Raw genomic sequence first — 27,092 nt, 5'->3', positions numbered from 1 at the left:
GCGCGACACCCAGTCCCGCCGTAGGTCTCGCGCCGGAGACATGGAGACATGGTGACAGGCAGCACGTCCGGATCAACTTTCAGGCTTTTCATGAAGAATAGTTACTGTGCTTCTTTCCCCGCTGGGTTGTAGAGAGGTAAGAACTTTCTGCACTGTGTCATATTTGTGTTTTTTACTGTGGTATGTATTTTCTGCAGGTAGAGCATGTTATAGTCTTCTCTTCATGATGATGAAAAGCAGACCTCCACTGTCTGCTGCTCAGTTGTTGTCGCTGATGCTGTTAGGAAAAAGGAAATAATCACTGCTAACAGTGTTGCAGAAGGAGTTTAAACTGTGGAGCTGCGTGTTTTAGTTGTAAAATGTGTCTGTTGTGCAGAAACAACGTTTTTTCACACTTTGTTCATGTTTAAACGACCTTTCTCTCTTAATATGGAGTTAACTAAAATCCCATTTCGACCAGAAAATGCCCCCTTTTAAATAACCCATGTCCTGAAAACTACAGTACATCTTCTCAAACTTCTTTTAACTTGTTATAAAGGAGTAAATAGGCTCCACACAATGTGTGACTTCTCCAGTAACAATAGAAAACCTCCATGTCATATTGCAGGCCTACTTGCTCTCTTCTTTCTGTTATGTTGTAGGCATAATATAAATATTTTACACAAAGCCTTAACTCATAATCAAAATTAAGCTCTTGAATACATTTTTATGTTTTCCAAAAATGTATTTTGGTCAACCAATTTTGGCTGCCACCAAAACGTGTAACTGAAAATTATATGTTCTTATGTAATACTACAATATGTACCAGAATAGGGGAGTGCTTATAGATACATTTATACCTCTATAGGTTTTTTTTTCTAAAGAGTTGTTTCAACAAATAAACTGGTGTCCAAAAAAAATAAAAAGAAAGATCCAAGGCACAAAGTTAAAAAGCCTTTAATCACATGTTTATTTCATGGTGAAATTCTAAAAGCATAGACAAACATGTGCACAAACAACCTTTCTTCGTGTCATAAATTGGCATCTTGGAAATGTGTTTATAATGGGATATTTGTAAATACATTTATCTAATAGATCCTTTGATAATGTTTTGTTAACACGTATTGCTTCTGGTATTTATGGCTGTTAAAAAAGCGAGTGTTGTGTGAAGAAAACCTGAAGAAAAACATACACAGAGAAAAGAGTTTCTCCTCACTCATCATAACATTTGATGCTGAGTTGGGCATGTGAACATTTCACGTCTCCATCCAGTGCAAGTTTGTGAAATGTTTAAAAACCATACTACGGTACACTTCCAGCCAGATTTGCATGTCTGTGTAGACAACACAAGTTCCTCTGGAGTTATGCAAGATAGAAAGAGCAGAAGAGGAAAAAAAAAAACTGCTCAAGGACGTGGAGCAAGATAGCAAAGCAACAGGCAGAGCAGGCATTGGTTATTCAGGAAGTTTGAGCTTTGTGGTGCCTTCCAGCTATTTCTTTACACTAACTCTAGCAGAAAGTAGACACACACTGTCACCGACACACAGCATATCTGCACATCGTGTTTTCTATGTGTTGTTACAGCATGCTGGATAAATTGACATTGTAAAGATGGCACGTTTTTTATTGTGTAGGAAAAAAAAAATATTGTTTCTAAAATATTCTTAGGAAGGTGCCTGCAGGGCAGTGATGATCGGAAATGCAGTGTTTTGGCAGAGCTGACAGGTTAGCTGAGTGGCTGACCAGTTCACTGTGTGGAGTTGAATGGCAGGTTGAACAGTTGGCCAGTTGGCTAGCTGGCCATCGATCCAGTGTCTGTTGAGCAAACTGTGAATGAGAGCATTTGACGTGGGTCACTGGTCAGTGATGAGCCCATCTGAGGGTGCATGTGTGTGTGTGTGTGTGTGCGCAACTGACATCTCTTTGCATATGTGTTGTGGCTGTGGGTCAATGATCACAGAGCATCTGCAAAGCTGGAAGTTTTTCTCTTTTAATTCTACTGTTCAGAGCTGAAAGAGATGCTGCACTGACCAGCTGACACTGCTCAACATCCCTATGCCTTCTCTCTCTCTCTCTCTCTCTCTCTCTCTCTCTCTCTCTCTCTCTCTCACACACACACAAACATTACCACTCACTCATAATGTGTTTATACACACATTATTATGCATATTTGTATGCATGCATTCACTTAATTGTGCATGTCTGCATGTGTGTGTCTGTGTGTGTGACTGTGTGGTATGATCAGCTACTGAAGGTGCAAGGGTGGAGGTGACCGCAACCCTGCTTGTCAGACTGAGCAGAAAGAAAGAATAGCAGGGATGCTGCTGCATGTGTGTGTGTGTGTGTACGGCTGGTATGTGGGCCTGGTCAACAGAGAAAGAGCCTGGGGTTCTTATCTGACCTCTCCCAGGATGACCTTTAACCCCTCAAGACAAGCCCTTTGTGTCCACTGAGCCTGAGCTCATGGGAGAGCGTGTGTGTGGGAGCGTATGTGTGTGTGTGCACCGTCATATATGTGTGTGTGTGTGTGTGTATTAGAAGTATAGGCCACATCAAAGTCTTACTTAAACATTGTTATTTGGACTCACCTTTGACCTTGCGTTCATGAGACATCCCTCAAACTAAGACATGCGTGCCCTCAAAGCAGAGAGCGTATATATGTGGGTTTGCATGTATTAGCAAGGACATAATGTATGGTGCTGATAGATGGTTTGTAGTTGCATTAACCAGTACAGTACATCAAATCACTTCCTAACATTTTCTTCATATAGAATATCATTGGTAGCATACAATAAGACGCTAACTAATCATTTTACTTCATTATGTCCAGAATAACACTGATTCATAGATGTCTTTCTTCTTAGTTAGTTTTTGTAGACCAGCAAAGCAGTAATATCCTGCAAAAATATTTTCTTAAGAACTCATTAAAAGTGCCGAAATACTTGGAAAAGCTATGGTGTGGTGGTATTATTTCATTGCATGGGGCTCAAGAGTTTAAAGGGGTCCTAACTACAGGTTTGTATGTGTGAGGTTGTGTGTTTGAGGTTGGTGGGAAGGGGGTCCGAGGGGTCATAAAACGCCACAATAGTGTCTCTCTCCCCAGGGTGAAAGAAAGACAGGCAGGCAGAGAAGAAGGGGAGGAGGGGGGAGATGAAAGGATCTCCCACTTCCACGTCAGGGAGAGAGGAAGGAGGGGGAGATGGGAGGAGAAAAGATCAACAAAGCTAGTAGCTTCATTAAAAGTTTTACACTCATATGTCATCTCTGCTACATGTCTCCTTTTACGTGAAACAGGTCATTGGGAGATTGTTAGGCACAGACTGGAAGAGTACATGAGCAGCCAGACATTAAAATGGACATTTTGACTTAAGAATTCAAATGCACAGCACTAGGATTCTTTGTGTGCTTCCTCACAGGCCTTAGATTGTAAAGCACATTGTTTAATATTATAGAGGTATTATAGTGTGTATCCTCTGTCAATACCTGCAGAAAATTAATATGTAGTACCTACATGACCACGTAAGACAGCTATAGTAACCAGTGTAATAAAAACATGAAATGACTTCAGATTTAGACTTACAGTCTTTGGTTATTTGATCACTTGTTAGTCAGAAGTTTAGTTTTTTTGGTCGAGATTCAATAAAAGGTAGAATACACCTCTCTGCTTTCATCTCTCCTCCCTGTCTCCTCTTCTCTTCCTCTGGTTGTAAAAAGATCAGTGTGCTCTTTGGTAGAAGGTGTGATTACTTCCTCTCCTCAGTGCCGGCTGTGTTATGACAGGGCTTTTTGTCTTCCGTCCTCTGTCTCTCTACAAAGTGGTGCAAGGCTTTAAAAGTCTGCGCTGCTTCTTTACATATGAAAGTGTGGAAGCAGAAGGTGGCTGGTAAGGTGTGTGTGTGTGAGAGAGAGAGAGAGAGAGAGAGAGAGAGAGAGAGAGAGAGAGAGAGAGAGAGAATGTGTTTGTGTGTCCATCTCCAACATGAATCTCAAGAGGAGACTGTAAAGTAGAGAGCACATTCACAGGACTTGACCTGTTTACATCGTCATGTGGAACTTTATTTGATAATGAGAAAATCTCAAGCAGTGTAGCTGGTTAGCATCTGTAGCTGATGCTGCTCTTAGATTTTTTTGGCTGAGATCAATGCTAAAGTAAATTCCCTGAAGGTCAGTGAAGTAAATACATTCCACAACCATTTTTGCTCATCTGAGCAAGTACGGATGCACCGATACCAGATCGGATATCGGGCATTTTTATGAGCAGGTTGGTGTCATTATAATTGAAAATCAAATTCAAACTTCATGTCTTTAATTAGCCTAAATATATATATTTTTTACAATATTGGTCTTATGTTAAATATTATTATCTTATCTTTATTACTTCTATAGTTTCAGGTTGATTTTCAAACTAAAAGCTCTCTGAACACTGTTCTCTGGCTGTCCAGCGGCCAAAATCCAAATGAGAGATGTTCTGATATTCATCTGAGTTAGCTTCAGTTGTTACTGTGTGCTCAGAGCAATGTTTAACAAGGCTTGTTTTGCCATCTTATTGGGCGTGTCTAGAAGGTAACCCACAATTTGGGAAACTCTTGCAAGATGGTATTGACCTAGAACAATTAAGGGGACCTCACTGGGCAGCAAGTCTTGCACGAGTCTTTGCAAGTTTTGGCAATTTTCTGGTTACCTTCTAGACACGACCCTTCTTATTGGTGAAGGTTGACCTGAAAGGAATACCTGCAAACACTACTCTCGGTGATGTCATACAATTGTGGGGCGATATAGAAGGCCTCAAATGATGATACACTTTTTTTGGTGTTGAAAGAGTTAAAGATTTCGTTGGCTTCTGCTTAGATGTTTCTTGCTAAAGGATGGTGGCCCAGGCTGCAAACATTTTTTACTCACACCCTGAACAAGGCTGTTTGTGCCGCTACGCGTGGGTTGCAACCCATCTTAATATGTGCCAGCATTGTCTATGTTTTTAGTGTTTCACAATGAAATAGCCATCTGATTAAAGGCTTTTTAACTTTTTGCTAGAAGAGTGCCTTGGACCTTTGTTCTTTTGTGAAAGTTTTACTTTTACTTTAAAATGAAACAGCAAATATAAATGTTTTTGCTGTTCAAAGTGCTGTTGTTTGACTAATATTGTCTTTAGTGATGTTGTTTACAAGACTCGTGGTTTTGAAACAGACACAATCTTCCCTCTGACTCTGGCTGGATGCTGTAGTCCTGTTAACCTGTAGTGTAAGACACTAACAGCTTTAAGTCTGTAATCTGACAGGCTGGTCTTTTCATTAGTGAGATGACCTGCAGGTTGCTGACTCGTCAGTGAGTCTCATGCTACCAGGTTCATCAGTCACTGTGTGTGTGTGTGTGTGTGTGTGTGTGTGTGTGTGTGTGTGTGTGTGTGTGTAGCCGCCAGCATATGGGCAGTCAGAGGTTTAGTGAAGGGAGATTAAGTTGGTGTTTACAACACAGCCTAGTTATTTATTTCCCTCCTCACTGACACGGCTTGTTTACCATTCAACACATCTTTGGGTTAGTCAGTATTTATTACACGTTCATTCAGCATCCTGTTTACATACAAGCAATTATTCTCATTTTGAAAAAAAAGGATGGCATTAGTGACTTACATTACTCCACACATTATTAGTGTGTGAGGTTTCCTGCATGATACAATGATAAACACATGATATAGCACTCCTTTTAAGTGCATTGATTAAAAATGTTTAACAATGGTTCAGTTTTTCTCACATTTTCTATTGTTTTTATCATACTTTTAAGATCAATAAGAAAGCAAAATTAAGTAAAAACTGATAAAATAACTTGAAAGCGTTGACTCAGGAATATACATAAACAGTTATGTTACATAACAGTAATGATTAATAACAATAAATAGGATCAAGTCATTTAAAGCACATGTATTTATGGTGATATGTTAAACTTTAACAACTACAACAACAGTATTCACATTTTGAAAAAGTACAGGCAAGGCAAAGAGCTGCTTGTTTTGGAGTGTTTTTCATGTGTTGGAGAGCAGATGAGAGAGGCGAGAGAAAAAAACAGAGAGAGAGAGAGAGAGAGAGAGAGAGAGAGAGAGAAAGTAGAAAACAGCGTCTAGGTCAGGGTGTCCTGACTCTGTCAGTGCAGCTGATTTTATGGCATGCTGTCTGGACAGAAGCCATCCAGCGTTTATGTGTGTGTGGGCCTGTGTGTGTTTCTGTGTGAGTAGCTGTGCTCTCAGTGTTTGTGTCTGTTCATCGGTGCATAATATGTGTGTGTGTGTGTGTGTGTGTGTGTGTGTGTGTGTGTGTGTGTGTGTGTGTGTGTGTGTGTGTGTGTGTGTGTGTGTGCGTGCGTGTGTGTGGCTTAGACTTAAGCAGCACATTTATTCTCATTGTCAGAGGGGTTTAACTTTCAATGTATTCTGTCTTTTATGACATATAGTCCTTTTTATTGTTATAGTTATTTGTTTTATATCTCTGTCTTTCTCCAAAGGACCTTTTTGGTTAAATATCACATAGATAAATTGTGTTTTTCTTGTTTCTTTCTAAAGCTGAAACTGACACTTCTTTAATACTTAGTATAATGCACTTACAGGACCTTAAAGTCGCAAAGCATGACTTTCAGGGCAGTAAAAGTTGAACTGGACACAAAACACATTGAGGTTTTAGTAAATAGTTTATTCAAACAATAACATATTACTGTCAGTAAGACTGGGTGATATTGGGAAAATCAAATATCACAATATTTTTGACCAAATACCTCGATATCAGTATTGCAACGATATTGTAGGGTTGGCCATTCGTGCTTTCACAACATATTTATACAATGAGATTTTTGTATGTAATGTACAATAGTAATAATATAACTACTAAATGGATAAAGGAAAATAATAGAACAGTAAGAACAGTCTGATAAGTTCCAAAAATGACGTCACTTTACTGCAATGTATATTGCCATATTACGATATCCAAAGTCTAAGACTATATCTAATCTCATATCACAATATCAATATTATATCGATATATTGCCCAGCCCTAACTGTCAGCTTACACATATCTTTTGAGTTTCCAACACAAGGATACTATGTTTTTGCAGGACACCAATGGGGAACTCATATGCAGGCCAGCTGCGGACCACGCGCTTTGAGGAGGTCCTCCATAACTCCATCGAGGCATCGCTGAGGTCGAACACCGTCGTGCCTCGACCCGTCTTCTCACAGCTTTACCTCGAGACAGAGCAGCCACTGGCACATGATGGTGGGTTGCATGGATGCAAAGGAGAAGTTGTGATAACGAGTTCAACAAAAGAGTTTATTTCCTCTGATTTGAATTCTTTATTGCATCTGTATCTGCTTCTCATTCTTGTTCACCCCCACTAAAATGATATGGTGTTTTTTTTGTGTATGTGGCCAACAGGGCGTACAGAGAATGATGATGAAGACGATGAAGATGGCTCAGAGTCTAACAGCCCTCCAATACCCTATCAGATGAAGCCCCCACCTGAAGGATGCTGCACAACAGATGGTTGGTACACATACACATAGAAAAAACAAAAAACATCACGCCCAGTGCCACATTTACAAACAATTTGCACCGCATTACAGTCAAAATTGGCACCAGGAGATGTGAATTTTTCAAACAAGCACACTCACTGACCTGGAATTGCAGTTTCCCTGTAATACAGTATACATTATATGACACATCTTGCATTTAATCACCTCATTTATGCTGTAGGTTTAAGGGGGGGTCATGGAAATGATGAAAGGGAGATATGTTGAGTGTAGCTGGTCGTGTATTCTGCTGGATTTATAGTCACACAATTTCCAAGAGTCACTTTCATGAGTGTGGTTGGCCGTGGTGTAGTTGGGAAGAGAAACTGTAATTTGCCTGCTAGATGTCTCAACTGGCAACAGATAAAAGGTGAATGAGCAGCAGAAAAGTATCCAGGCCGGCTGTGTGCGTAGTGTTTATCATTGCTCCTCTTATTTATGCTACAATAAGACAAAATAATCTAAAAGTCAAAGAAAATCTGCCAGATCATTTAGTGAAAATAAATAACTGTCCTATCCTGTCTTTTCCTCCCCACAGGCTTCTGTCAGGCAGGCAGGGACTTGCGTCTGTCCTCGCTGGCATCAGATCCTTTGGATGTGCCCCCTGGGTTCATGCTGGTTGGGGTGAAGTCCCCCTCCCTCTCCGAGACCCTGCTGGTGTGTGCCGTGGACCGCCGCTTCCTGCCAGACGAACGGGGTCACAACGCACTGCTGGGTGAGGCAGGAGACAGAGGAACAGGAAAATGTCATCACTGTTTGCTGAAAAACTTTCAGGACTTTAAAGGAATAGTTCACCATTTTGAGAAATACTTTTATTTGCTTTTTTTCCAAGAAAATACATCTTGTGTCTGCGGTTTATAAACAGAGGAGATAGGACGTGTTAAGCCTAGCTTAGCATCAACACTGGAGACAAAGGGAAACAGTAACCTAGTCTCTAAAGTATGATCACTCCTAATACTAATGTTGAGCTATTCCTTTTAAGTTGATGCATTTATGACATGATAGAGATGGTCACGTGTGTGACTGTAGGAGGACTGTAAATGCAGCCGGCTGTAATTGTATATATTTTCTGTATGTGTGCTCCTTTCAGGCTTCTTAGGGAACTGTATGGGCTGTGGAGAGAAAGGCTTTCGCTATTTCACAGAGTTCTCCCACCACATTAACCTGAAGCTCAGCACCCAGCCCAAGAAACAGAAGCACTTGAAGCACCATCTGTACCGAAACAACCAGGGCGTGCTGGTCAAAGGAGCTCCCATCTGCTGGAGGGGACACGGTAAGAGATGGATACATGTGTTGGATTTGGAAACTGGAGTCATTTTCTGTTTCAAAATGTGGAACAATTTTTGGGGATTTAGGATTTTTCCTTGAATGTTCAAATTAAAAACAGTGCTGTCCCTTCCTTGATGCACTGGTGGCTCAGCAGTGGAGGGGTTCATTGTAGAAGGGAAACAATTGAAGCAAAACATTAATAAAATCGTTTAGGTGGAAGGTGTAAGCACAAGCACAATTCATGCATTAGGTTAGAGGCCTTTAAGTGTACGGGTCTGACCAGATGGACAGTCAGTAAAGCCTTAAGGACAGGTGAAAGGTGAGGCTACAGAGTGTACACAGTGGCCACAGCCTGGAGGTAACTCATCAAATTATAATGGTGTGTGAAAAGACCTGTGCGAAAGGAGCCTAACCCTGTGGATACTGTGTTTGCTCAATGTTTCTAACCGTATCCTGTTGTTTATACTTGGTTCTTAATTCTTCACTCCTTTTTGGGAAGGAAAGAGTGAAGTTTAAGAGTTTAGACTTCTTTGTCTTAGAAAGCTTGGGGTATTTCTGTGGTGGAAATGATGCTACTGCTAATCTCTTTAGATCATCTTTTTCAATGCGTGCAAAGGTTCTGATATTGAGAAGTGTGGATTATGCAACACATGCTCACTGATTAAGCCCCTTTCCTGGAAAAAGTCTGTTGCTACGCAGCAATGGAGAACTGTTTTTAATACCAAAGCCGAGCAGCGTCAGACCTGAGGTAAACCCAGTGCAGGATCACCGTCACTGGCTTAGGATGGATAACTTAAATTCTCTTCTCCTGGACCATTGCTTTGGTATGAGAGGGGTATGAAATAAGAGAAAGTGGGAAGCAAAAACTGTGGGTCCTGCAGATTGAAGCAGAAACAGTGTCCATCTATGACATGCAGTCATTCTTAAAATACCTCCATACCATACCAATCATTCAGTTTCTCCTCCTCTGCTGCAGTGCCATCTGATTTACTTCTAACAAGTCCGGCCTATTTCAAGGATACAGGTTTACTGAGTTTCTGGGGAACTTTGTCTTTTTACATTAGATCATGGTTCTAAATCTGAGTTCTTGGAACTTACTTCTTGGAAGGCCTCGGTTATTACTCCAAAGTGTGCAACCACACACACACACACACACACACACACACACACACACACGCTCAATGAATAAGTTATTGCAATTACCTAGGTACTGAAATGTTTCTGTCTCCCTCACACATAGTTGCCAGTAAATTACTGGGATAACCTTTCAGGCAACGCTAGTGATTTTCACTATTCACACATTAGGATTTGTGGCGGGCAGTGGCTCAGATTGCACAAAAAGTAGTGCTATGATGTTAAATGTTAGAGATGACTGTGATGAATGCAAATGCAGATCCCACTGTTCTAATTGCATAAAAAAAAAGAAAATTCTCAGATTTTTTGCATATGGTTGTGTGTTCTTTATACTATGACAGATTTCCTGAAATTAGATTTTAAAAAATCAATTTATCGGCTTTCTTACAATATTGCATTATATATGATATATTGAATCGTAACCCCTGTATCATGATACATATCGTATCACCAGATTCTTGCCAATTCACAGCCCTATCACACATGCACTACATTCAGGAACATTTCCATCACACGCCATGGCAATGCAGGAATAGATGGGACAAGGGACAGTCCAGCAGATGGCGGTAATGCAACTCTTATGGATGCCAACTGCCATAAAACTCAAAAGAAGTAGAAGAAGATAGGGCTAGGCAGGATGTATGTGCACGCGGCAAAAGATGTCTCATGTTATTTTCAGGAACATGGTGGGCGAGGAGCTGTTTTTGTCAGATGGACGTAACCCTTTATGTGCTCGTCCCTGCAATCTAACTGCTTTCATTCACAACACAGCTGTACCTGCATTTTCCCTGAAATGGTACAAGGTCTTGAGGTGGGAAATTGGTGGTACAGATTTCCCTGAATATTGATCCCTGATCCCATTCACACATGAGCCCATGCAGGAAATGTTCCTGAACATTTCAGGGATAGACTGCAGGTGGAAAAAGGGACTTTAGTTTGTATGTCTGTGTGTGTTTCAGATGGCAGGATGAGACAGATGGGGTCCAGCCTCTCAGAAAGCCATGTACCATCAGACGAACAGCCACCAAACATGGCACCGACACACCCATCATCACACACACCTGGCAGCTACACAGGTAACACACACAAACAGAGACAGATGGCAATATGTAATAATCACAGAAATGTTTTTAATGACAAGTTATTAATTCATGTTATTGATTCATTTTTGTCTTTGTATAAACAGCAGGATCAAATGTGGATGCGACTGGTCTGCCACAAACAGCTGACGTCCCCCACTCGCTGACAAATGGCAACCACGCTGTTCCCTCCATCACCCAGCCACCTTTAAATCAGTCAGGTCCTGGGAGACCCTCAGCTACAGGTACTGATTGTGCACACTGGTCAGCTCTATAATCCAGTTAATATCCAGAAAGATGTGTGTATATATAACATGTCTGTTGAGTTTTTAGTTATATTATTCAAGTTCTGCTTAATTCCAATCACAACGTCCTTGACAACATCATCAGAGGGGTTTATTGACCACTTACTTATTTATCAGAATTGTTACTGTAATACTTTCAGTTTTATACTTAATGTTTGTTTGGAGTTTTAGGTTATATATTTAAAAAAGTAAAGTTTTGCGAGCCCTCACGTATCTTTCACTATCTTACAAAACTACACCCAAATCATAAAAACCTTTGAACCAAATAGAAACGATCTAGTGCACTTTCATTTTTCCATCCCCACGGAGCTTGAGAGGAGGAATCATTTACTGCATTTCTATGCATCTGCAGTCAGATTATTCCTGGCTTTTGTGGAGCATCGTGATTGCCGAAAAAAGACATGCACTTCACTCCACAATTGTCCTGGCAATATTACATATTGAAGTTTTTTAAAAGGACCCTGTGTCGTTTTGCCATAAAAATATGCCAGCAATATTACGCCGGTGATTCTCAGCTTTCTCAAGAAAAGCACTGTTAGAAATCTGTCGTTATCACTCTTTACACACAAGGACATAATGTCTATTTGATAAACATAAATAAGGTGAATGAGAAGATTCAATACTTACCTATACTTACTTGCCTATACTCTTACAATACTTGTGAAATATGCCAAAACTAACATGGTTTTTGAAGAAATCTGATAACTCACTAACTAATTCATCCATCACCAACTATCAGAATATTGTAGCTCATCTCATGTATATCATATTTTTCTATTTTGTCACCATTATCTGGCTTCTTGTGTGCATGTAAACGTGGTCAGTTTGTGTCTGGTGTCATTAAACCCTTCCCCTGGGTTCCTTCACACCTCTGAAAGGGAGCGCCCCTACCTCCACCAGCCCTAACTGTGTGTGTGTGTGTGTGTGTGTGTGTGTGTGCGTGCGTGTGTGTGTGAGTGTGGTATAACACCCCTGCTATACAGGAGCCAGGAGGCAGCTGTGTTGTGTGTTGGGGGTTGTCCTTTGTCTTTCTGTCTCTCTCCCTCCCTCTCCCTCTGTCTGTCACCTCTATTAACCAGGGTTGTAAAATTCCCTCTCTGTCTCCTCTTTTTTTTGCTGCTTTCTCGCTGAATGAAAAGCTTCCTTCCTGTCGATGTTGTTTTTTTCATGGCCCTTTTAACAAGTGGACCTTTTATGTGTCTCCCTGTTACTGCATTTCAACAGAGGTTGAGAGGAAGAGGAAGAGACAGGTTAATGTATGACTAAAATACAACTGTTTTCCATTACTGTATCAACAGAAGTCCATCCTAAAACACAAGTCGTGTTTATTTGTGGGTTATTAGAAAAGTGACTCCTCTGTCAGGAAATCATTCCTGAAGCAAACTGGATTGTAGAAAAATGTGACACTTAAAAAAAGCGGGAAAAAATCTACTCAACAAATGAAATTGCAGTGACAAATATTAAAGCACGAGCAGAAACAAGATCCCTTAACTGGGCAGAAAGCAGAAAAATTGTTAAGAAGGAAAAAAAACACAGTATTTATTTACTGATGATAATATTTTGTAAATATATTTAAATTCTTCTAAATTTAGATTGTAAATTTTAAAAATGATAATCAGTGTAAACATTAAAAGTATAAACTACAGCCCCCAAAGACAAGACTTTACACGAGACACATGTGCATAACATGAATATTACCATACCTCCCAGTTATCTTGTTTTGTACATACAGTACCTAGTTCTGTTTGGTACCAGCAATCGATGCCTGCAAAATATGGCTATGGGCAAGGAGCCCAATATATTTTCATCTGGAAATTTTATTATGTTTTTTTTTTTTTTATATCTTTTTATGTCTGTTTTACAGACACTTTAAAGGAGGGAAAGGTCAGGTAAAACAAGTAATAACAAGTGAAAAAGTAATGTTTCGTACTTTTATTGTTATTATTTAATTATTTAATTTATTTATTTGTATTTTTTATTTTATTATTTTTATTTGTGAACCAATTGATCAAAGTGTAAAATAGCCCCTTGAATGATAGAGATGTCTGTCTTGATGATTAATCTAATGGAAATTTATTTTTATTTTATTGTTGTCTTTGTCCGTCTTTTTTATTGCTTGCTTGTGTCTTTCCTATAAGCACTTGCTTTTGTTGAGATGTAAAATTGTCAAAACAGGCATGAGGTAAAATACTTGTTATTGTCTTCTGTAAATCCTCTGGCTTCCAATTAAAAAAAAGTATAAACTACAAACTTTTAGACTAATACGCTATGTGATCTTATTCTTTATCCCGCAGGGTCCCATGCAAATTCTGGACCTCCAAAAAAGAGGCACAAGGGCTGGTCGCCTGAGTCAGCTGCCAACAGTCTGCCAGAGAGCGCTGTGAAGACGCCACCATCTTCATCAGCCTTATCAACATTATCGGTATCCTCTGTCATCACAAACGGGGCCAGATCAGGTAAAATTTGGAGAAGAGACATACATAGACAGATAAACATATAGGATAATGATGTGGTTGGAGAAAGACAGTTTTTGTGTGTGTGACTGTGTAAATTTAAATGTATTTCTATGCCTTCTCCAGAGACTGCAGCCCCGCTGAGTACATCGCAGGCATCCTCCTTAACCCCACTCTCTCCACCAGGGCTGTCTGTAACGATCCCTGATCAGCTGCTACACACCTGCAGACTGCAACCTGTCATCTTTAAAGGTTAGGTGACCAATTACATCCGTGATTTATGATGATAAAGAATGCACTTTCTCTGTACCAGATTATTTGTACCTGTGACAGAGTCGAAGTCGTTGTTGACAAGCTGGTGTTTGGTGATCATTTTACACCCAGCTGTCAGTACTGGACTTTCTCAAGCAGGTGAACAGGTGAGGTTTTCAGTAACCACCCAACAGATGGCCAGGTTAGCTCGCCACTCCTCATAGGTTAGAGGTCAGACAACTCCCGAGGCTGTTTCTCAGCCTATTTGCCCTCCCCCTCCCACCTTTTCACCTCTTTGTATCACCTGTCTACTCATCCACCTCAACCACTTCCTATATCCGGTGCATGTACTTTCATCCTTTCATTTTCTTTCTGTTTTCACTACATCACCTCTCTGCCCTCCACCTCACCAACCACTCATCTTGTCAGTTCCTGTCTTTCTCCACTTTAGCTGCTTCCATCATATATTCCTATTATCTGTCTCTCCCTTGGGAGTAGATAGAACTGCATTTTCCAACCACTCGATGGTGAACAACAACTGGTCTCTATTTGGGTTTGTTGTAGTGTAAGACTTTCATATAGTATCTGAAAGATACACAAACAGCAAAATAAAATCAAACGTAGGATATAATAAATTGTGTACGCTTTTCTAATCATAACAACAGGTGACGGTTTTTATGACTTAGATACAAATTTTCTGCATTGTGATTTTTTGCACTGACATGTCTATCCATTGTAACTGTCACATTAAATCATTTCATGAAGTGTTCAACCATTTTTCCAACCAACCGTTAGTGAAAGCCCTGTGCTTTTCCTCCCATGTATTACATTACATTAATTTGGTAGATTCTTTTGTGCAAAGGAACTTTCCCATCCATGCACATCAGGAGCAATTTGGGGTTTTGTATACTGCCCATGGACACTTCAACATGTGGAAAGGAGGAGGAGGGGATCGGTTAATGGCCAAATCCACCACCTGAGCCACAGGCCCAAGTCCAAGTTATCCTCATCCTGCTCACTGTGTTCATCTGTCTACCTCTCATTGATACAGGTCATGGCCCTCTCCCTCAGCTGACTGGAAATGTCAGTGAAGTGCTCGTCAGTTCTCTGCTCCAGAGTTGTTACCTGAGCTCCCAGACACTCCCCAGAGTCTACCAGCACTACGGACCGTCACCCATTCAGCCGTTGTCAACTGAGATGCAGATCCTACTCACAGTCTACTACCTTGTTCAGATAGGTCAGTGTCAACCCTTCTTCCTGAGTAGAGGCTGTAATCATACACAGTTCAGTCGGACGGCAGCAAGGTGCTCATTGCTGTGTCTCATAATGGCCACTAGGAGGCATGAATGAATCAAGCTTAAGTCTTCTGGCTTTTGTCAGTCTCCAGACTAAAGACATATTCCATAAAATTAAGATATTTTGAATTCTTTTCACCACACTTACCTTTCTCTTTGTCTCTCACCTATATTCATCCAAGGCCCTGACCAGGTGCCCCTAATAGAGGACTTGGAGCAGATATTCATGAGGTCATGGAGGGAGTCTCATCTCAGCGAGATCAGACAGTACCAGCAGCCTCAAACACCAGCCAGCCAAGGGAGGCACTATGGCATCGAGGTGAGACATCTGAGAAATGTTGAGTTTGACAACTAAAGACAGAACATGAAGAATTCAAATAAGCAAACGCATTTCAAATTAAAATAAGGCTCCAGGTTTTTAGGAGACCTTACTCATTTAAAACTGTACACATTCCCAATTGACCGATCCCAAGTCCTACCCCCCTTAGTTACTGTTGCTAGGTCAGACAAGCTTGACAAAAAACATTTATAACAAACTAATATAACAAAATCAGAAGTAATCACCAGAAACTCCTTCACCCGCGAAGTCCTCAACTGTTACTGGAGTACAGAGCAAAAAGGGGCGGGACTTAGGAATTGTCAATTCCCGCCTTTTAACACCACAGAAAGCGTTACTCTGTCTCCCTTCACGTCAGGCTTAACAAGCTGCCCTCTTCATGCGGCATATTACAAAAAGAAATACTGATGACAAAAACGAGTAAGTCTGACTAAGTAAACAAATTGCTCATCCTTTTCTACTCTGTCTCCAGACCTCATCCATCCTGCCTGGGCTCCCCCAGCATCTCTCCTTACCTCCCCAGAGCCAACAACCCCTGACCCCCAGCCAGCTTCCTTGGCTTGCCCAGCTGGCTGCGTCCTCCTGTGGAGAGGGCGTGGTGGTGTTAGGGGAGAAGATTGGATCTTTGGCTCAAGGCCTCCAGCAAACATTCAGCAGGTTAATGGACGGACAGCTGGAAAACACCAACTACGTGGTCATTATTGTCACTGCTCCCGGACAGGAAACGCAGTCCTGTGTGGTGGTCACAGGTGGGAGTTGTGTTTTTATATGCATGTGTATGTGTGAATATTGTTAAGTTGTCCTGAGAATTAAACCGAAAGAATAAAGCAGATTTTAATTCAGTGTATTTTTGTGTGTGTGTGTTGCAGGTAAACACCAGTGTCGTGCCTTAGCAGAGAACATGTACTCCCCCACTGAGGGTCTGAAAGAAATCAACCACCAGCTCTCCACCGGTGTTGCCCAGGAACTCATCCACTACTGCAACTCCCTCGGACAAGGTTTGTCTGCCTTTTTTTACATGCACATTTGTGTTTGCAGTGCAGGCATATATTAATGTGTGTTTCAGTCATAATTCACCAACATGAGGAGTGCCTTTCTATTTCTCAGATGGTGATTTGGATTCCCTGCTGGATAGTGCCACTGTGGACAGCAGCGAACCATCTCCCTTATCCAGCAGTCAGGAATCAGCTGAAGAGAGGAGTCTTAAAACCACAAACAGTCCAAAAGACACAAGCAGTCCGAAGGATTCACACACACAGTGTTCAAAAGACTCACCCAGCCCTAAACAGAGAGCTTCAAGTCCAAAAGTCACCTGTTCAGGTGAGACACTGACAGAAATGCATTTCCTTGCCTCACCACAGTGTGAAAATGCTCTTTGAAATAGCGCTTGAATGACATGATTAACTGTTCTCTTCAGACAGATGTCATGTACAGGTTATGCCAAGTTTTCCCACAGAACCAGACTAAATAGAAAACAAACCAAAAGTATACATTTCTCTCTGATCGGACTCACCAAACGGACTAGGGCTTGTGAAAGCGCCCTTAATACCTTAATACTCCTTGAGTATGATGATTTGAATTTCTGTTTGTATGTGTGTAGAATACTCTGTAGAGTGGCGTGAGGTTCGTCCCATTCAGCTGGCGGTGGCCAGAAAGCTGCTGTCCCATGTCTGTGCCATAGCAGACTCCAGCACACAGAACCTGGATCTTGGCTCCTTCGACAGGGTCAGCTTCCTCATCCTGGTCCCGCCCTCCGAGGTCACATTTCAGCAGACCGTTCTCCACCTCTGGAGCTCTGGTTAGTTACATAGCTCTTTTTTTCCTCAACAGTTGTTTTTATTCATTCTCGTCTTTAAAAAGGAGAGACAAGAAGAAGAATTTTAATTTCTGTGTGTGTGCCTATGACATGATGTGTTTTTATGTTGACCCTCTTGTCTCTTTGGCTGTGTATCTCAGGTGTACTTCAGGAGTTTGGAGGTTTAGACCAGGAGTGTGGATCTCAACGGGAGGCTGAGCGTTATGTGTTCAAGATGGATCAGAGCGCTCAGGCACGAATAGACAGCCTCATCCAGGAAGCACAAAGCAACTCCTACACGCTCTACATCCTGGTCCATGACCACGCCCACTGGGACATTAACAGGTGTGTGTGTGTGTGTGTGTGTGTGTGTGTGTGAGAGAAATGAGAAAGGGATCAGAAGTGGTGCAGAATGATGGTACAACCTGGTACAACAAGAGCTTCAACAAATCAATCAAATGTGTTTTCTCTTCCTTTTTCTCTCATTCAGTGCATCCCTCAGTAGCTCAGACAGTGGTTTGGGTCTGGTGGACCAGCTGTTAAACTCCCGTCAGGTCAGAGATGCTCCAAACATCCTAATTCTTCACGTCACCTCCTTCCCCTTCGCTCTGCAGACACAGTATACCCGCATCAGTCCCTACAATGAGATCCACTGGCCCTCTGCATTCAGTAATGTAAGATGTGCGACACACACTCTGTATTTAACATACACTAGTGGGCACATATCGTGAGGTTGAGTCGGAGTTTACACCCGTAACATTGTGTGTTTGTGTGTGTAGGATGTGGACCTGTATCACGAGAAGATGCGCTACTTTGGTGTGTCAGAGCTTTTAGAGTCGACCCGTTCAGGGAGCAGCCTGCCTCTGATGCGTTATGATTCCTCTTTTGAAAGCATGGTATCTGCCCTGGAAGAAAGGTACACACACATGCTTAATCCACACAAATACTTCACAAGCAAATTTGAATTATTTGCAGGCCTGCACAAAAAAATAGAGCAAGAAGCCCTTACAATCTGTCTCTCTCCCAGGTTCCCTAAACTGCACAGTGCTGTGATCCGGACTACAGTTTTGATCCAACACTACTGCGTAGCTCTGATGGCTGCATCCGGCAGAATCGGCAGCTCCCACAATCTCCACAAACACACCTCTGTGGAGACCCTAGAGATTGTACAATCACTGCTCACTGCTGCCCAGCAATGTCCCGCCCACCATGGTCACATGGTCCTGCTGCGGATCCCCTCTTTGGCTCTGGCAGCATGGGCCCACCGACGGCTGTCCAGAGTTAGGAGGCAGCTGGGTCTGGAGGAGACTTTTGAAATCATACTGGGGAATCCAAACCAAGCTCTGAATGTTGGACAGAGCTTCACTGATCAGATCAAGGTGGGATAGTCGGTCTAAATATCATGAAATACAGGATATATGATTTTATGGATAGATGATCTTACAAGTAGTGAAATAAAAATAAACTGATTGTACTTGTGTTTGTGCTTGTGTCCTGCAGACATGGCTGAAGATTCAGGATGCTGAGTGGGTTCCTCAGACCTACCTGGAGCTGGAGGCTCTTCCCTGCATCCTGATCCTGTCAGGAGCTGAGCCACTTGGAGAATCACTGCCCAGGTTTTGATCATAACTCCCAGACTTCTAACTTAAAATCTTGAACCTTTGTTCCTAACTCTCCATGTACTGTAGTTCAATCACCAAGTGTTAACTTCATATGAGCGAAAATTGGTTTTATGTGTAGTAACGTTACAATAATCAAGCCTCCACTACCTAATAAAAACGTGTTATACCATCGTTTCTTTCAGGAAATGCTACAAAAGCTATAATCTGGATTTTAAACAGTGAATTCATTCTGCCCACAGGTCACTGAAGTATTGTGATCTTAGAGTGATAAGCTGCTCCTACCTTCAGCGAACCACGCTCGAACAAGAGCTAGGACTGGCTGCTTATTTGGTGAGAGCAGAGTCACGACCGCCACACAACCCCGGACCAGGAAGTGATCTGCTGGAGAGCGACGCAGAGAAACTCAGCAGTACTGACAATGAGGAGGAGGAAGGACAGGAGAACGGTGAGATGAGATGCATATGAACTGTTCTTTGAGATTTTAAAATATGTGAAATGTTCATTTGCTGTTTTGAAGGGATATCTCAACTAATTTTTCTTTTTCTGTCTTCCATTTATTTTCAGGGGACTCCCCTCTGTCAAGCAGCCAGCAGCTCCAGTCATGCCCAGACAGCGGGGCTATAGATCCCTTCCCTGCCCAAAACACCACCTCTCCAAATGTCCCCCAGAAAGGGACTGTGGACACCATACAACCTCCCTCACAACTACAGACTCAGCTTCAACCCCAGCCCCCGTCTCAGTCGTTTCCGTATCCTCAACCTGCATTACACCAACCTCAAGTGCAGAGTTATTCCCAGGCCCAACCGATCTCCCAGCTGCAGCCACAACCCCAAATTCATCAGCCATTATCTCAAACAAATTCCCAACCTTACACTCAAACGCCTCCTCAGCACCAGTCCATCTCCCAGATGCAAATACCCCACCCTCAACCTCAACCTCAACCGCCTCCTTCTTCCCAGTCTCGTCGCCAACACTCCAAATCCACCTCCTCTGGCTCCTTGTCTCCGCGAGCTTCCTCTCCTCACCTGAGCTGCTCCTGGGCGCGGGGAGTGAGTCGCCCGCCTTCGGTGCTCCTCCCTCGTGCCCTCTACCATATTATCACAGCCAGTGACAGCAGCGGGCTTCCACGATGTACTTCATTCCTGCCACACATGTCTGTCGCATGGGCAAGCAGCTTCAGGTAAAACACACCACTACATATAGTATGATATTAGACATATAAAAGCTGACTAACCATTCATCAGCCACTACTAGGCTGACTTTAGGCGGACCACCAAAGGGTTAATCTTACTGTTTAAGATGTAGTGGATTGTCTCATCGGCTCAACTGAAAAGTTATTAGGGTTCATTAAGTATCATAGGAATAGGAATCAAAGTCTGAACAGTAGGCTTGAGGTGACTTTGCTGAATTAGTTAATCCTGTTTTATTCCACTATAGCCAGAATAAACAGAATGGTGTGTAGTTTTGAAGATATTACACAAATGTGAACAAAACACAGTTTTGTGCTTCCAGATCTTTCACTCAATACTCAATCTATATCTGTATCTTTTGTGTGCAGGCCCTTGCTGAGTAAGATGATGACGTGTACAGAGCAGTCACTGTACTATCGCCAGTGGACAGTCCCCCGCTCGTACCACATGGACTGCAGCAATCGCACTGAAGGACGAAGTGACAACTTCCACCCTCGCAGGCTGTTGCTCAGTGGACCTCCACAGGTACTTTCTGTCTTCATTTCTTTCTTTTATTCAAGCTCATGCTATGCTATATATTTACATCAATTTCCCTTTGTTCTTTCCATGGTCAGGTGGGTAAGACAGGAGCGTACCTGCACTTCCTGGGTATTCTGTCTCGGATGCTTATCAGGCTGATGGAGGTGGATATCTACGATGAGGAAGACATCAACTACAGTCAGTATATTTGCAGCAGTAGCCTCCATTTCTCACCTACATTATGTAAATTATGGACGCTAGGCTTTCTAAAAAACTTTTATTTTCTATATTTTCTACTGTTTCCCCCAAAGAATTTCAGTGTTCTGCTATTATTACTGCTAAGATCATATGATGGGATCTAGGATTTTGTCAGAATGAGTCCAGAATAGATTATAATCTTCAATATTCATCGTGCTGTAAACTCCTGTGTAATGCATACTGTATACTTGTAAATGTGTTTATTTAGGTGCACAGGCGGAGGGGGTGCTGTACCACCCACACAATGCTTCCTGGCCCAACCCAGACATTGTGAAGACGATGCCCTTTGACTACACCATCCATGACCCCAAATATGATGACATCAGCTCTGTCTATAGCCCTGGATATAAACCCAGCGCTGAGGGTAATCACAGTTAGGAAACACACACACAAACTATTCAGTACATCAACACGCAACCAAAACTATATTCTCAGAACATTCATCTTCTTTAGTGTTTGTTGCTTATAAAAACAAATCCTAAGAAGTTATCAGCTATTGTCCTGATCTGTCTTTGCCCCTGTTGTCTTTCCAAGGAAACCCTGTACGCCAGGAGGATGTGTACCTACACAGGCGGACATCTAGGATCAAGCTGTCTAAATACGCGGCATACAACACATACCACCACTGTGAACAATGTCATCAGTACTTGGGCTTCAACCCCAGATACCAGGTCAGCAGAACACAACAAACACACAACCTGATAACTGACAGGCACACACTGCTTTTTGAAATGTAAATGTCACAGCTGATAATGTTTGTCCTCTCTAATCTTATATTCAGATGTATGAGTCAACTCTGCATGCCTTCACATTCACCCATCTGCTGCTCGGGGAAGAGATCCAGCTCTACTTCATCATCCCAAAGTCTAAAGAGCATTACTTCAGCTTCAGCCAACCAGGAGGCCAGCTGGAGAGCATGCGACTGCCTCTCACCTCCGATTGGGTGAGTCCTTCCTTAGTGAAACCTGAACGACTGAATCTCAAATACTAGCATTTCCTTTTGCTGGATGCCAATGTACAGGGTGAAAAATGATAAAGCAGCAGTGTATGGCCCAGGTTATGCTAGAAAAGAATTAGCTCACAGGTACAGTAGCTGTTCCAAATAGCCACACTCAAAGGCAGGTTGAAAAGCTGGTTGTTATAGAGAGAGGTGAGATTACCGTTTAAATACGGGGTTAATGGAGCACATTTTTAGACAGTGTCCTCTGGAAGGCAGTCGTGATGTTGCACTTGTTTACATGCAAGTGACACAAACAGTTGTAATGAATGAAAAAGGAGAACCAGAGGGAGAACTTCAAACTCAGCTTACTTTCTCAAGTCTACACAGATGGCCAATTGCTGCGTGACGTTGGTGTGAATATCGGACACAGCACTAGCACATCGGTCTAGACACTTCTGATTGAGTCTATATCTTGGGTATCAGTAGTTTATGAGGATCCAAGTCACTCTGACTGCTAATCTCACAATATAGAGAACAGAAATGATAAAAAATAAATAAAAGCAAAAATTAAAAATAGATAGAATCACCCATTGAGCCTTCTTAACATTGCAAAAGAACACTGATATTATGAAATATTCACTTCCTGTTTAGAAACCTTATCAGATTCTGTGTACACACGTACCAAAGCACATTACTATTGCATTTACTGTAAGTAGTGAAAAAGTAGTGATTGCATTATGAGCACAGTGCAACATCCTGGAGCTCCACTAGGTGGTGCTGCAGGCTAGACTATGACTAAAATTGTCCCTTGTGGGAAAATGGATTATTGTAGCTCAGTGGTTCATCTTTATATTCATAAAGATGTGTGCACAGCAGATTTCCGTTTGAGAGGATATTTTGAAAATTTAGCAAAGCAAACACACTTAAAAAAAAAGCCTCTGACCAGCACACCAGCTAGAAAACATCTGATCACATCATATCATCGTTGATATGATGTTATTTTGATTTTTCAATTTTGTTTTTTTCTTCCCCAGAGCCCAGACTGCATCAAGAGTCCAATCTTCACCCCAACCACCGGTCGTCATGAGCATGGTCTGTTTAACCTGTACCATGCTATGGATGGAGCCTCACATCTAAACATCCTGGTGGTCAAAGAGTACGAGATGGCTGTGTATAAGAAGTACTGGCCCAACCACATCATGCTGGTACTGCCCACTGTCTTCAATGGAGCTGGAATAGGTATGTTACTGCTACTACTGTTAGATATGGAGGGAGTCCTTCATTTCATAGATTTTTAATACAGGCATTGTTAGCAGTACTGAACAGTCACCCCCTTCATAACTGTTACCTACAGGTGCTGCTCACTTCCTGATTAAAGAGCTTTCGTATCACAACTTGGAGCTGGAGCGCAGTCGGCGTTTGGAGGGAGGCGGCCCAGCAGTTGACGTCTGGCCCTTCATCATCCTGGCTGACGACTCCTGTGTTATGTGGAACACAGTGGACCTCGACGCACGCAAGTACATACAAGCACATTATTTACATGAATAAGTGTGTTGGACAAAATAGCTGTTGCTTATATTTGAAGAAGGAATATGGTTATTCATATCATGAGTCGGTTTTAACATTTGCTTTCTGCTGTCTTTAGTGGTCCGGTGGAGCACGCTGTGTCACTGAAGCAGATGTTACAGCACATGGAGGCCTGTCCAGACCTGGCCCACTACGGACTATGTGGGATCAGAAAGTGGAGCAGCCGTGGACTCACAGGTCAGGGGTCATGATGTCAGAAACCTTGAAAAGTCATTTTGATAGCTTTTCAGTCTTTGTAAATACTTTACAAATTAACTTTAAAATATATTTTCCTCTCAGGGACAAAATATCAATAATATCAATTACATATATTATAATATAACGAACTAAAACCTCCAAAATGACCATAGAGTGTAATCACACAAACACACAAAATACAATCAAATAATAAGCCACTGCTACGTGTGTTCATAAAGTTCCCATGAAACATTCAGGGCAGGTTCTACTGGCTGTAGATGCCTCAGATCTCAACTGCAGATACAGATTGTTATGTCTTCATCTCTTCAGGGTGTACTTGTTTAGCTGAAAGGTTTTACACATATTATTGTAAAGCATGTTTACTATACTGTATGTCTGGCTCAAAGCTATATCTCAGATCACTCAACAACCCTCCATTAGCCGGAAGCTTCAGATAACCAGCCACACAGAGACTCAAGATAAAAGCTTAGGCTGACAGTGTTGTCTTTTTAAATCGAAACGAACGAGTTGCTTTTATTTTGTTATATCCAGGTAATAAACAGAGGGAGCCTTTCTCCAGAGGTCACCTTCATGACTTCCTTCTCCTCAATGTCGACCGGAGCCAGAATGTCCAGTACGACCAGAACCGCTTCACCTGTCACGATGTGGACTTCACCCTGAGGCTCCACAGCGCCGGACTGCTCATCTGCCGGTTTAACAGCTTCAGCGTCATGAAGAAGCAGATCGCCATCGGAGGATACAGGACGTTTATTATCAAGACCAAGGTAGATGCTGAAGACAACACAATCACATATGACAAAAAAAAAAAGATTGATTTATTTTTTTCCACCTGGACCTGTTCGCGCTGCCAACATTTAAAATTATATTTGGGGCTACACTCAAAACATTTGGGGCTTCAGTCCCAGCAAAATGACCTGGCAATGCTGACATAGAAGAGTGTAGGCCAGTTAATTAAAGATAGTTTAGTTATAAAGCTTTAGAAGGTAAGGCAACAAAGGTAATTCAATAAAAGTTTTTAAATTTCTCCAGACGACAGATGTTCCCACCTCAGTGGGGCCGTCGCAGTACATCTGTGCCCCCGACAGCAAGCACCTTTTCTTGGCTACACCAGCTCAGCTCCTCCTGGAGAAATACCTTCAACACACCAGCCAGAAGCTGTTTCCACTCAGCACCAAGAACTACACACACCCCGTGCTGTCTGTGGACTGTTATCTCAACTTGGGACCTGAGGTATACACACACACACACACACACACACACACACTTTGTTTGTGGTAAATTATTAACCTTTGAACCAACAGTATGGCTTCATATACCCATAAATTCCAACACACAGAGTATAAAAGTCACCCTCTTCTTGCTTCCTGCAGGTGACGGTGTGTTTCGTGAGCTCCAGATCTCACTCTGTCAACATCAGCACCACAGGGCTGCTGTTCAGTGGCCTTCTCCTCTGTTTCGCCGACTCCTTCGTGACTCCTGGCTTCCTCAAGAAGTTCACCTTCCTCAAAGGTACAATGAAAAAATATACCGGTATGTGTGTTACAGATGGCGCATTTGCAATGATGTATTTTTGAGTAACGTACAGAGCCAAGGACCTTTGTTGCATGTCATAACCCTCTCCCCCTATTGTCTATTAAATAAAGTCAGAACATTTTATGATTTCCCTTTAGGTGCGACTCTGTGTGTCATCAGCGCAGACCGTAGCTCTTTGAGGCAGACGGTGGGCAGGCTGGAGCTGGAGGAGGAGTGGAGGTTCAGGCTCAGCGATGAATTCCAGACTGCCAACGCCAAGGAGGACCGACCGCTCTTCTTCCTGACTGGAAAACATATATGACTGAAACACATGTATACAGTAGGCTACAAAGAGTCACTGTCGGGATTGAAATCCCGTTAATTGCCAAAAAGAAGAAATGTACTAGAATGCTTTTTATAGCATGATAGTATGCAACATAGTTTCTGAATGGACAATAACATGTGTTATGGTCAAGGAAACAAGAGGAAATCCTTTTGAAAAATATATCTTTTGTATATGTGGCCTTTATTGAATCATGGTGATCCTGTGAGTTATTAAAAGATTGTTCAGGAACCATTAAAGGTACAGTGTGTAGGATTTGGCGGCATCTAGTGGTGTGGTTGCAGATTGCAACTGAATAACCCTCTCACTTCTCCTTTTCCATAACTGCGGTAACGTGAGCAGCAGAGTGCAAAACCGTGGTCATCCATACCATAATAACACTACTTTAGGAGCAACGAAAGTCAGATTGCGGCTGACGGTACCACAATTTTGCACTTTGCGGCTCACGTTACAGCAGTTTAGCAAAAGTGTCGGAGAACTACGGTGGCCTTCAGGTAACATAAAAACTTTAAAGTCTCTCTCTAGAGCCAGTGTTTGGTTTGTCCGTTCTGGGCTACTGTACAACAATCGGTGGACTCCGTGAAGAGGACCTGCTCCCTATGTAGGTATGAAAGGCTCATTCTAAACTAACGAAAACACAGCGATTCTTAGTTTCAGGTGATTATACACCAAAGAGAACATAGCTATGAATATCCAATTCTATTATTTATATCCCCCGAAATGTTACACACTGTTCCTTTAAGGATTTTTCAGGAAGGTTTTTCTGGTAATGAAATGGTGTGTGTTTGTAGTGTTGTAGTGTTGTTTAAGCACCACTCCATAAATCTCTTTCACAGTAATCTTTTTGATCCACGAGAATTCGTTTTCCTATAATAAAAAATACACATTATCTAAAAAACAAACATTGTACAGTACCATGGTGATAAAAATGATTAATCTTGTAAAAACGCCTCTTGATAGGTTCACACTGTGTCTTGATTGTATTTTTGAAAGAGGAGGATGACACTCATTAGACTCAGTAATTACAGGCACGGCTTTTGTATTTCTTCATTATGTGTTTGCAGGTTTAGCTGTGTTCAAGTTTGTATTGCAATATCACAGTGTTCTGCACACTTCTTTGCAGGTGCACACAATATGAGAAGCTTTTAAAAAAAAAGTAGACAATCATTTGTGTGCAATGGTAGCCGATTTTTGGCAACAAACTTTTTTATTGGGCGATTTTTGTTGAGTTTTGTTTTGCATGTCTGTTTTTACATATGAAATATTTTGAATATATTTTGTCAGATTTTGCATTTTGTAAAAAAAAGTACTTATTCACTGTGTACAAGATATGGTTTTGTGTTTGGATGTAGAACATTTGTTATGCTTTATGCTACATAGACTGAGGATTTTATTTGTAACTGACGAAACACAAATCCGCTGTGTTGGAAGCATTTTACAATGTACAGTTATGTTTGCTTTGATTGTATAAATGTA

General features: G+C 41.8%; 1 protein-coding gene across 1 annotated transcript; it reads left to right on the top strand.

Moving 5' to 3' along the window:
• Positions 1-27,092, top strand: greb1 (growth regulating estrogen receptor binding 1). The gene is made up of 34 exons (XM_074612293.1): positions 1-136; positions 7,075-7,235; positions 7,395-7,502; positions 8,067-8,243; positions 8,619-8,801; positions 10,891-11,007; positions 11,118-11,255; positions 13,610-13,771; positions 13,895-14,020; positions 15,072-15,257; positions 15,498-15,634; positions 16,125-16,401; positions 16,522-16,650; positions 16,760-16,972; positions 17,253-17,450; positions 17,609-17,792; positions 17,938-18,121; positions 18,227-18,363; positions 18,475-18,826; positions 18,948-19,063; positions 19,309-19,514; positions 19,634-20,249; positions 20,628-20,784; positions 20,874-20,976; positions 21,245-21,400; positions 21,571-21,707; positions 21,818-21,979; positions 23,011-23,215; positions 23,331-23,493; positions 23,622-23,740; positions 24,293-24,525; positions 24,791-24,991; positions 25,132-25,270; positions 25,432-27,092. The coding sequence occupies exons 2-34, from the start codon at positions 7,082-7,084 to the stop codon at positions 25,593-25,595; spliced, it is 6,039 nt and encodes a 2,012-aa protein (XP_074468394.1). The 5' UTR covers positions 1-136; positions 7,075-7,081; the 3' UTR covers positions 25,596-27,092.

Source organism: Sebastes fasciatus, chromosome 2 (assembly GCF_043250625.1).
Source record: "Sebastes fasciatus isolate fSebFas1 chromosome 2, fSebFas1.pri, whole genome shotgun sequence".
Classification (NCBI taxonomy): domain Eukaryota; kingdom Metazoa; phylum Chordata; class Actinopteri; order Perciformes; family Sebastidae; genus Sebastes; species Sebastes fasciatus.
This window is presented reverse-complemented; position numbering and strand designations above follow the sequence as displayed.

Bases quoted from the DNA above. Each gene is read 5' to 3' on its own strand.
- greb1 (XM_074612293.1), top strand. From the start codon at position 7,082: ATGGGGAACTCATATGCAGGCCAGCTGCGGACCACGCGCTTTGAGGAG. The intron at 19,515-19,633 runs GTGAGATGAGAT...ATTTATTTTCAG, and splicing joins GGAGGAAGGACAGGAGAACG to GGGACTCCCCTCTGTCAAGC. The intron at 23,216-23,330 runs GTATGTTACTGC...TGTTACCTACAG, and splicing joins CTTCAATGGAGCTGGAATAG to GTGCTGCTCACTTCCTGATT.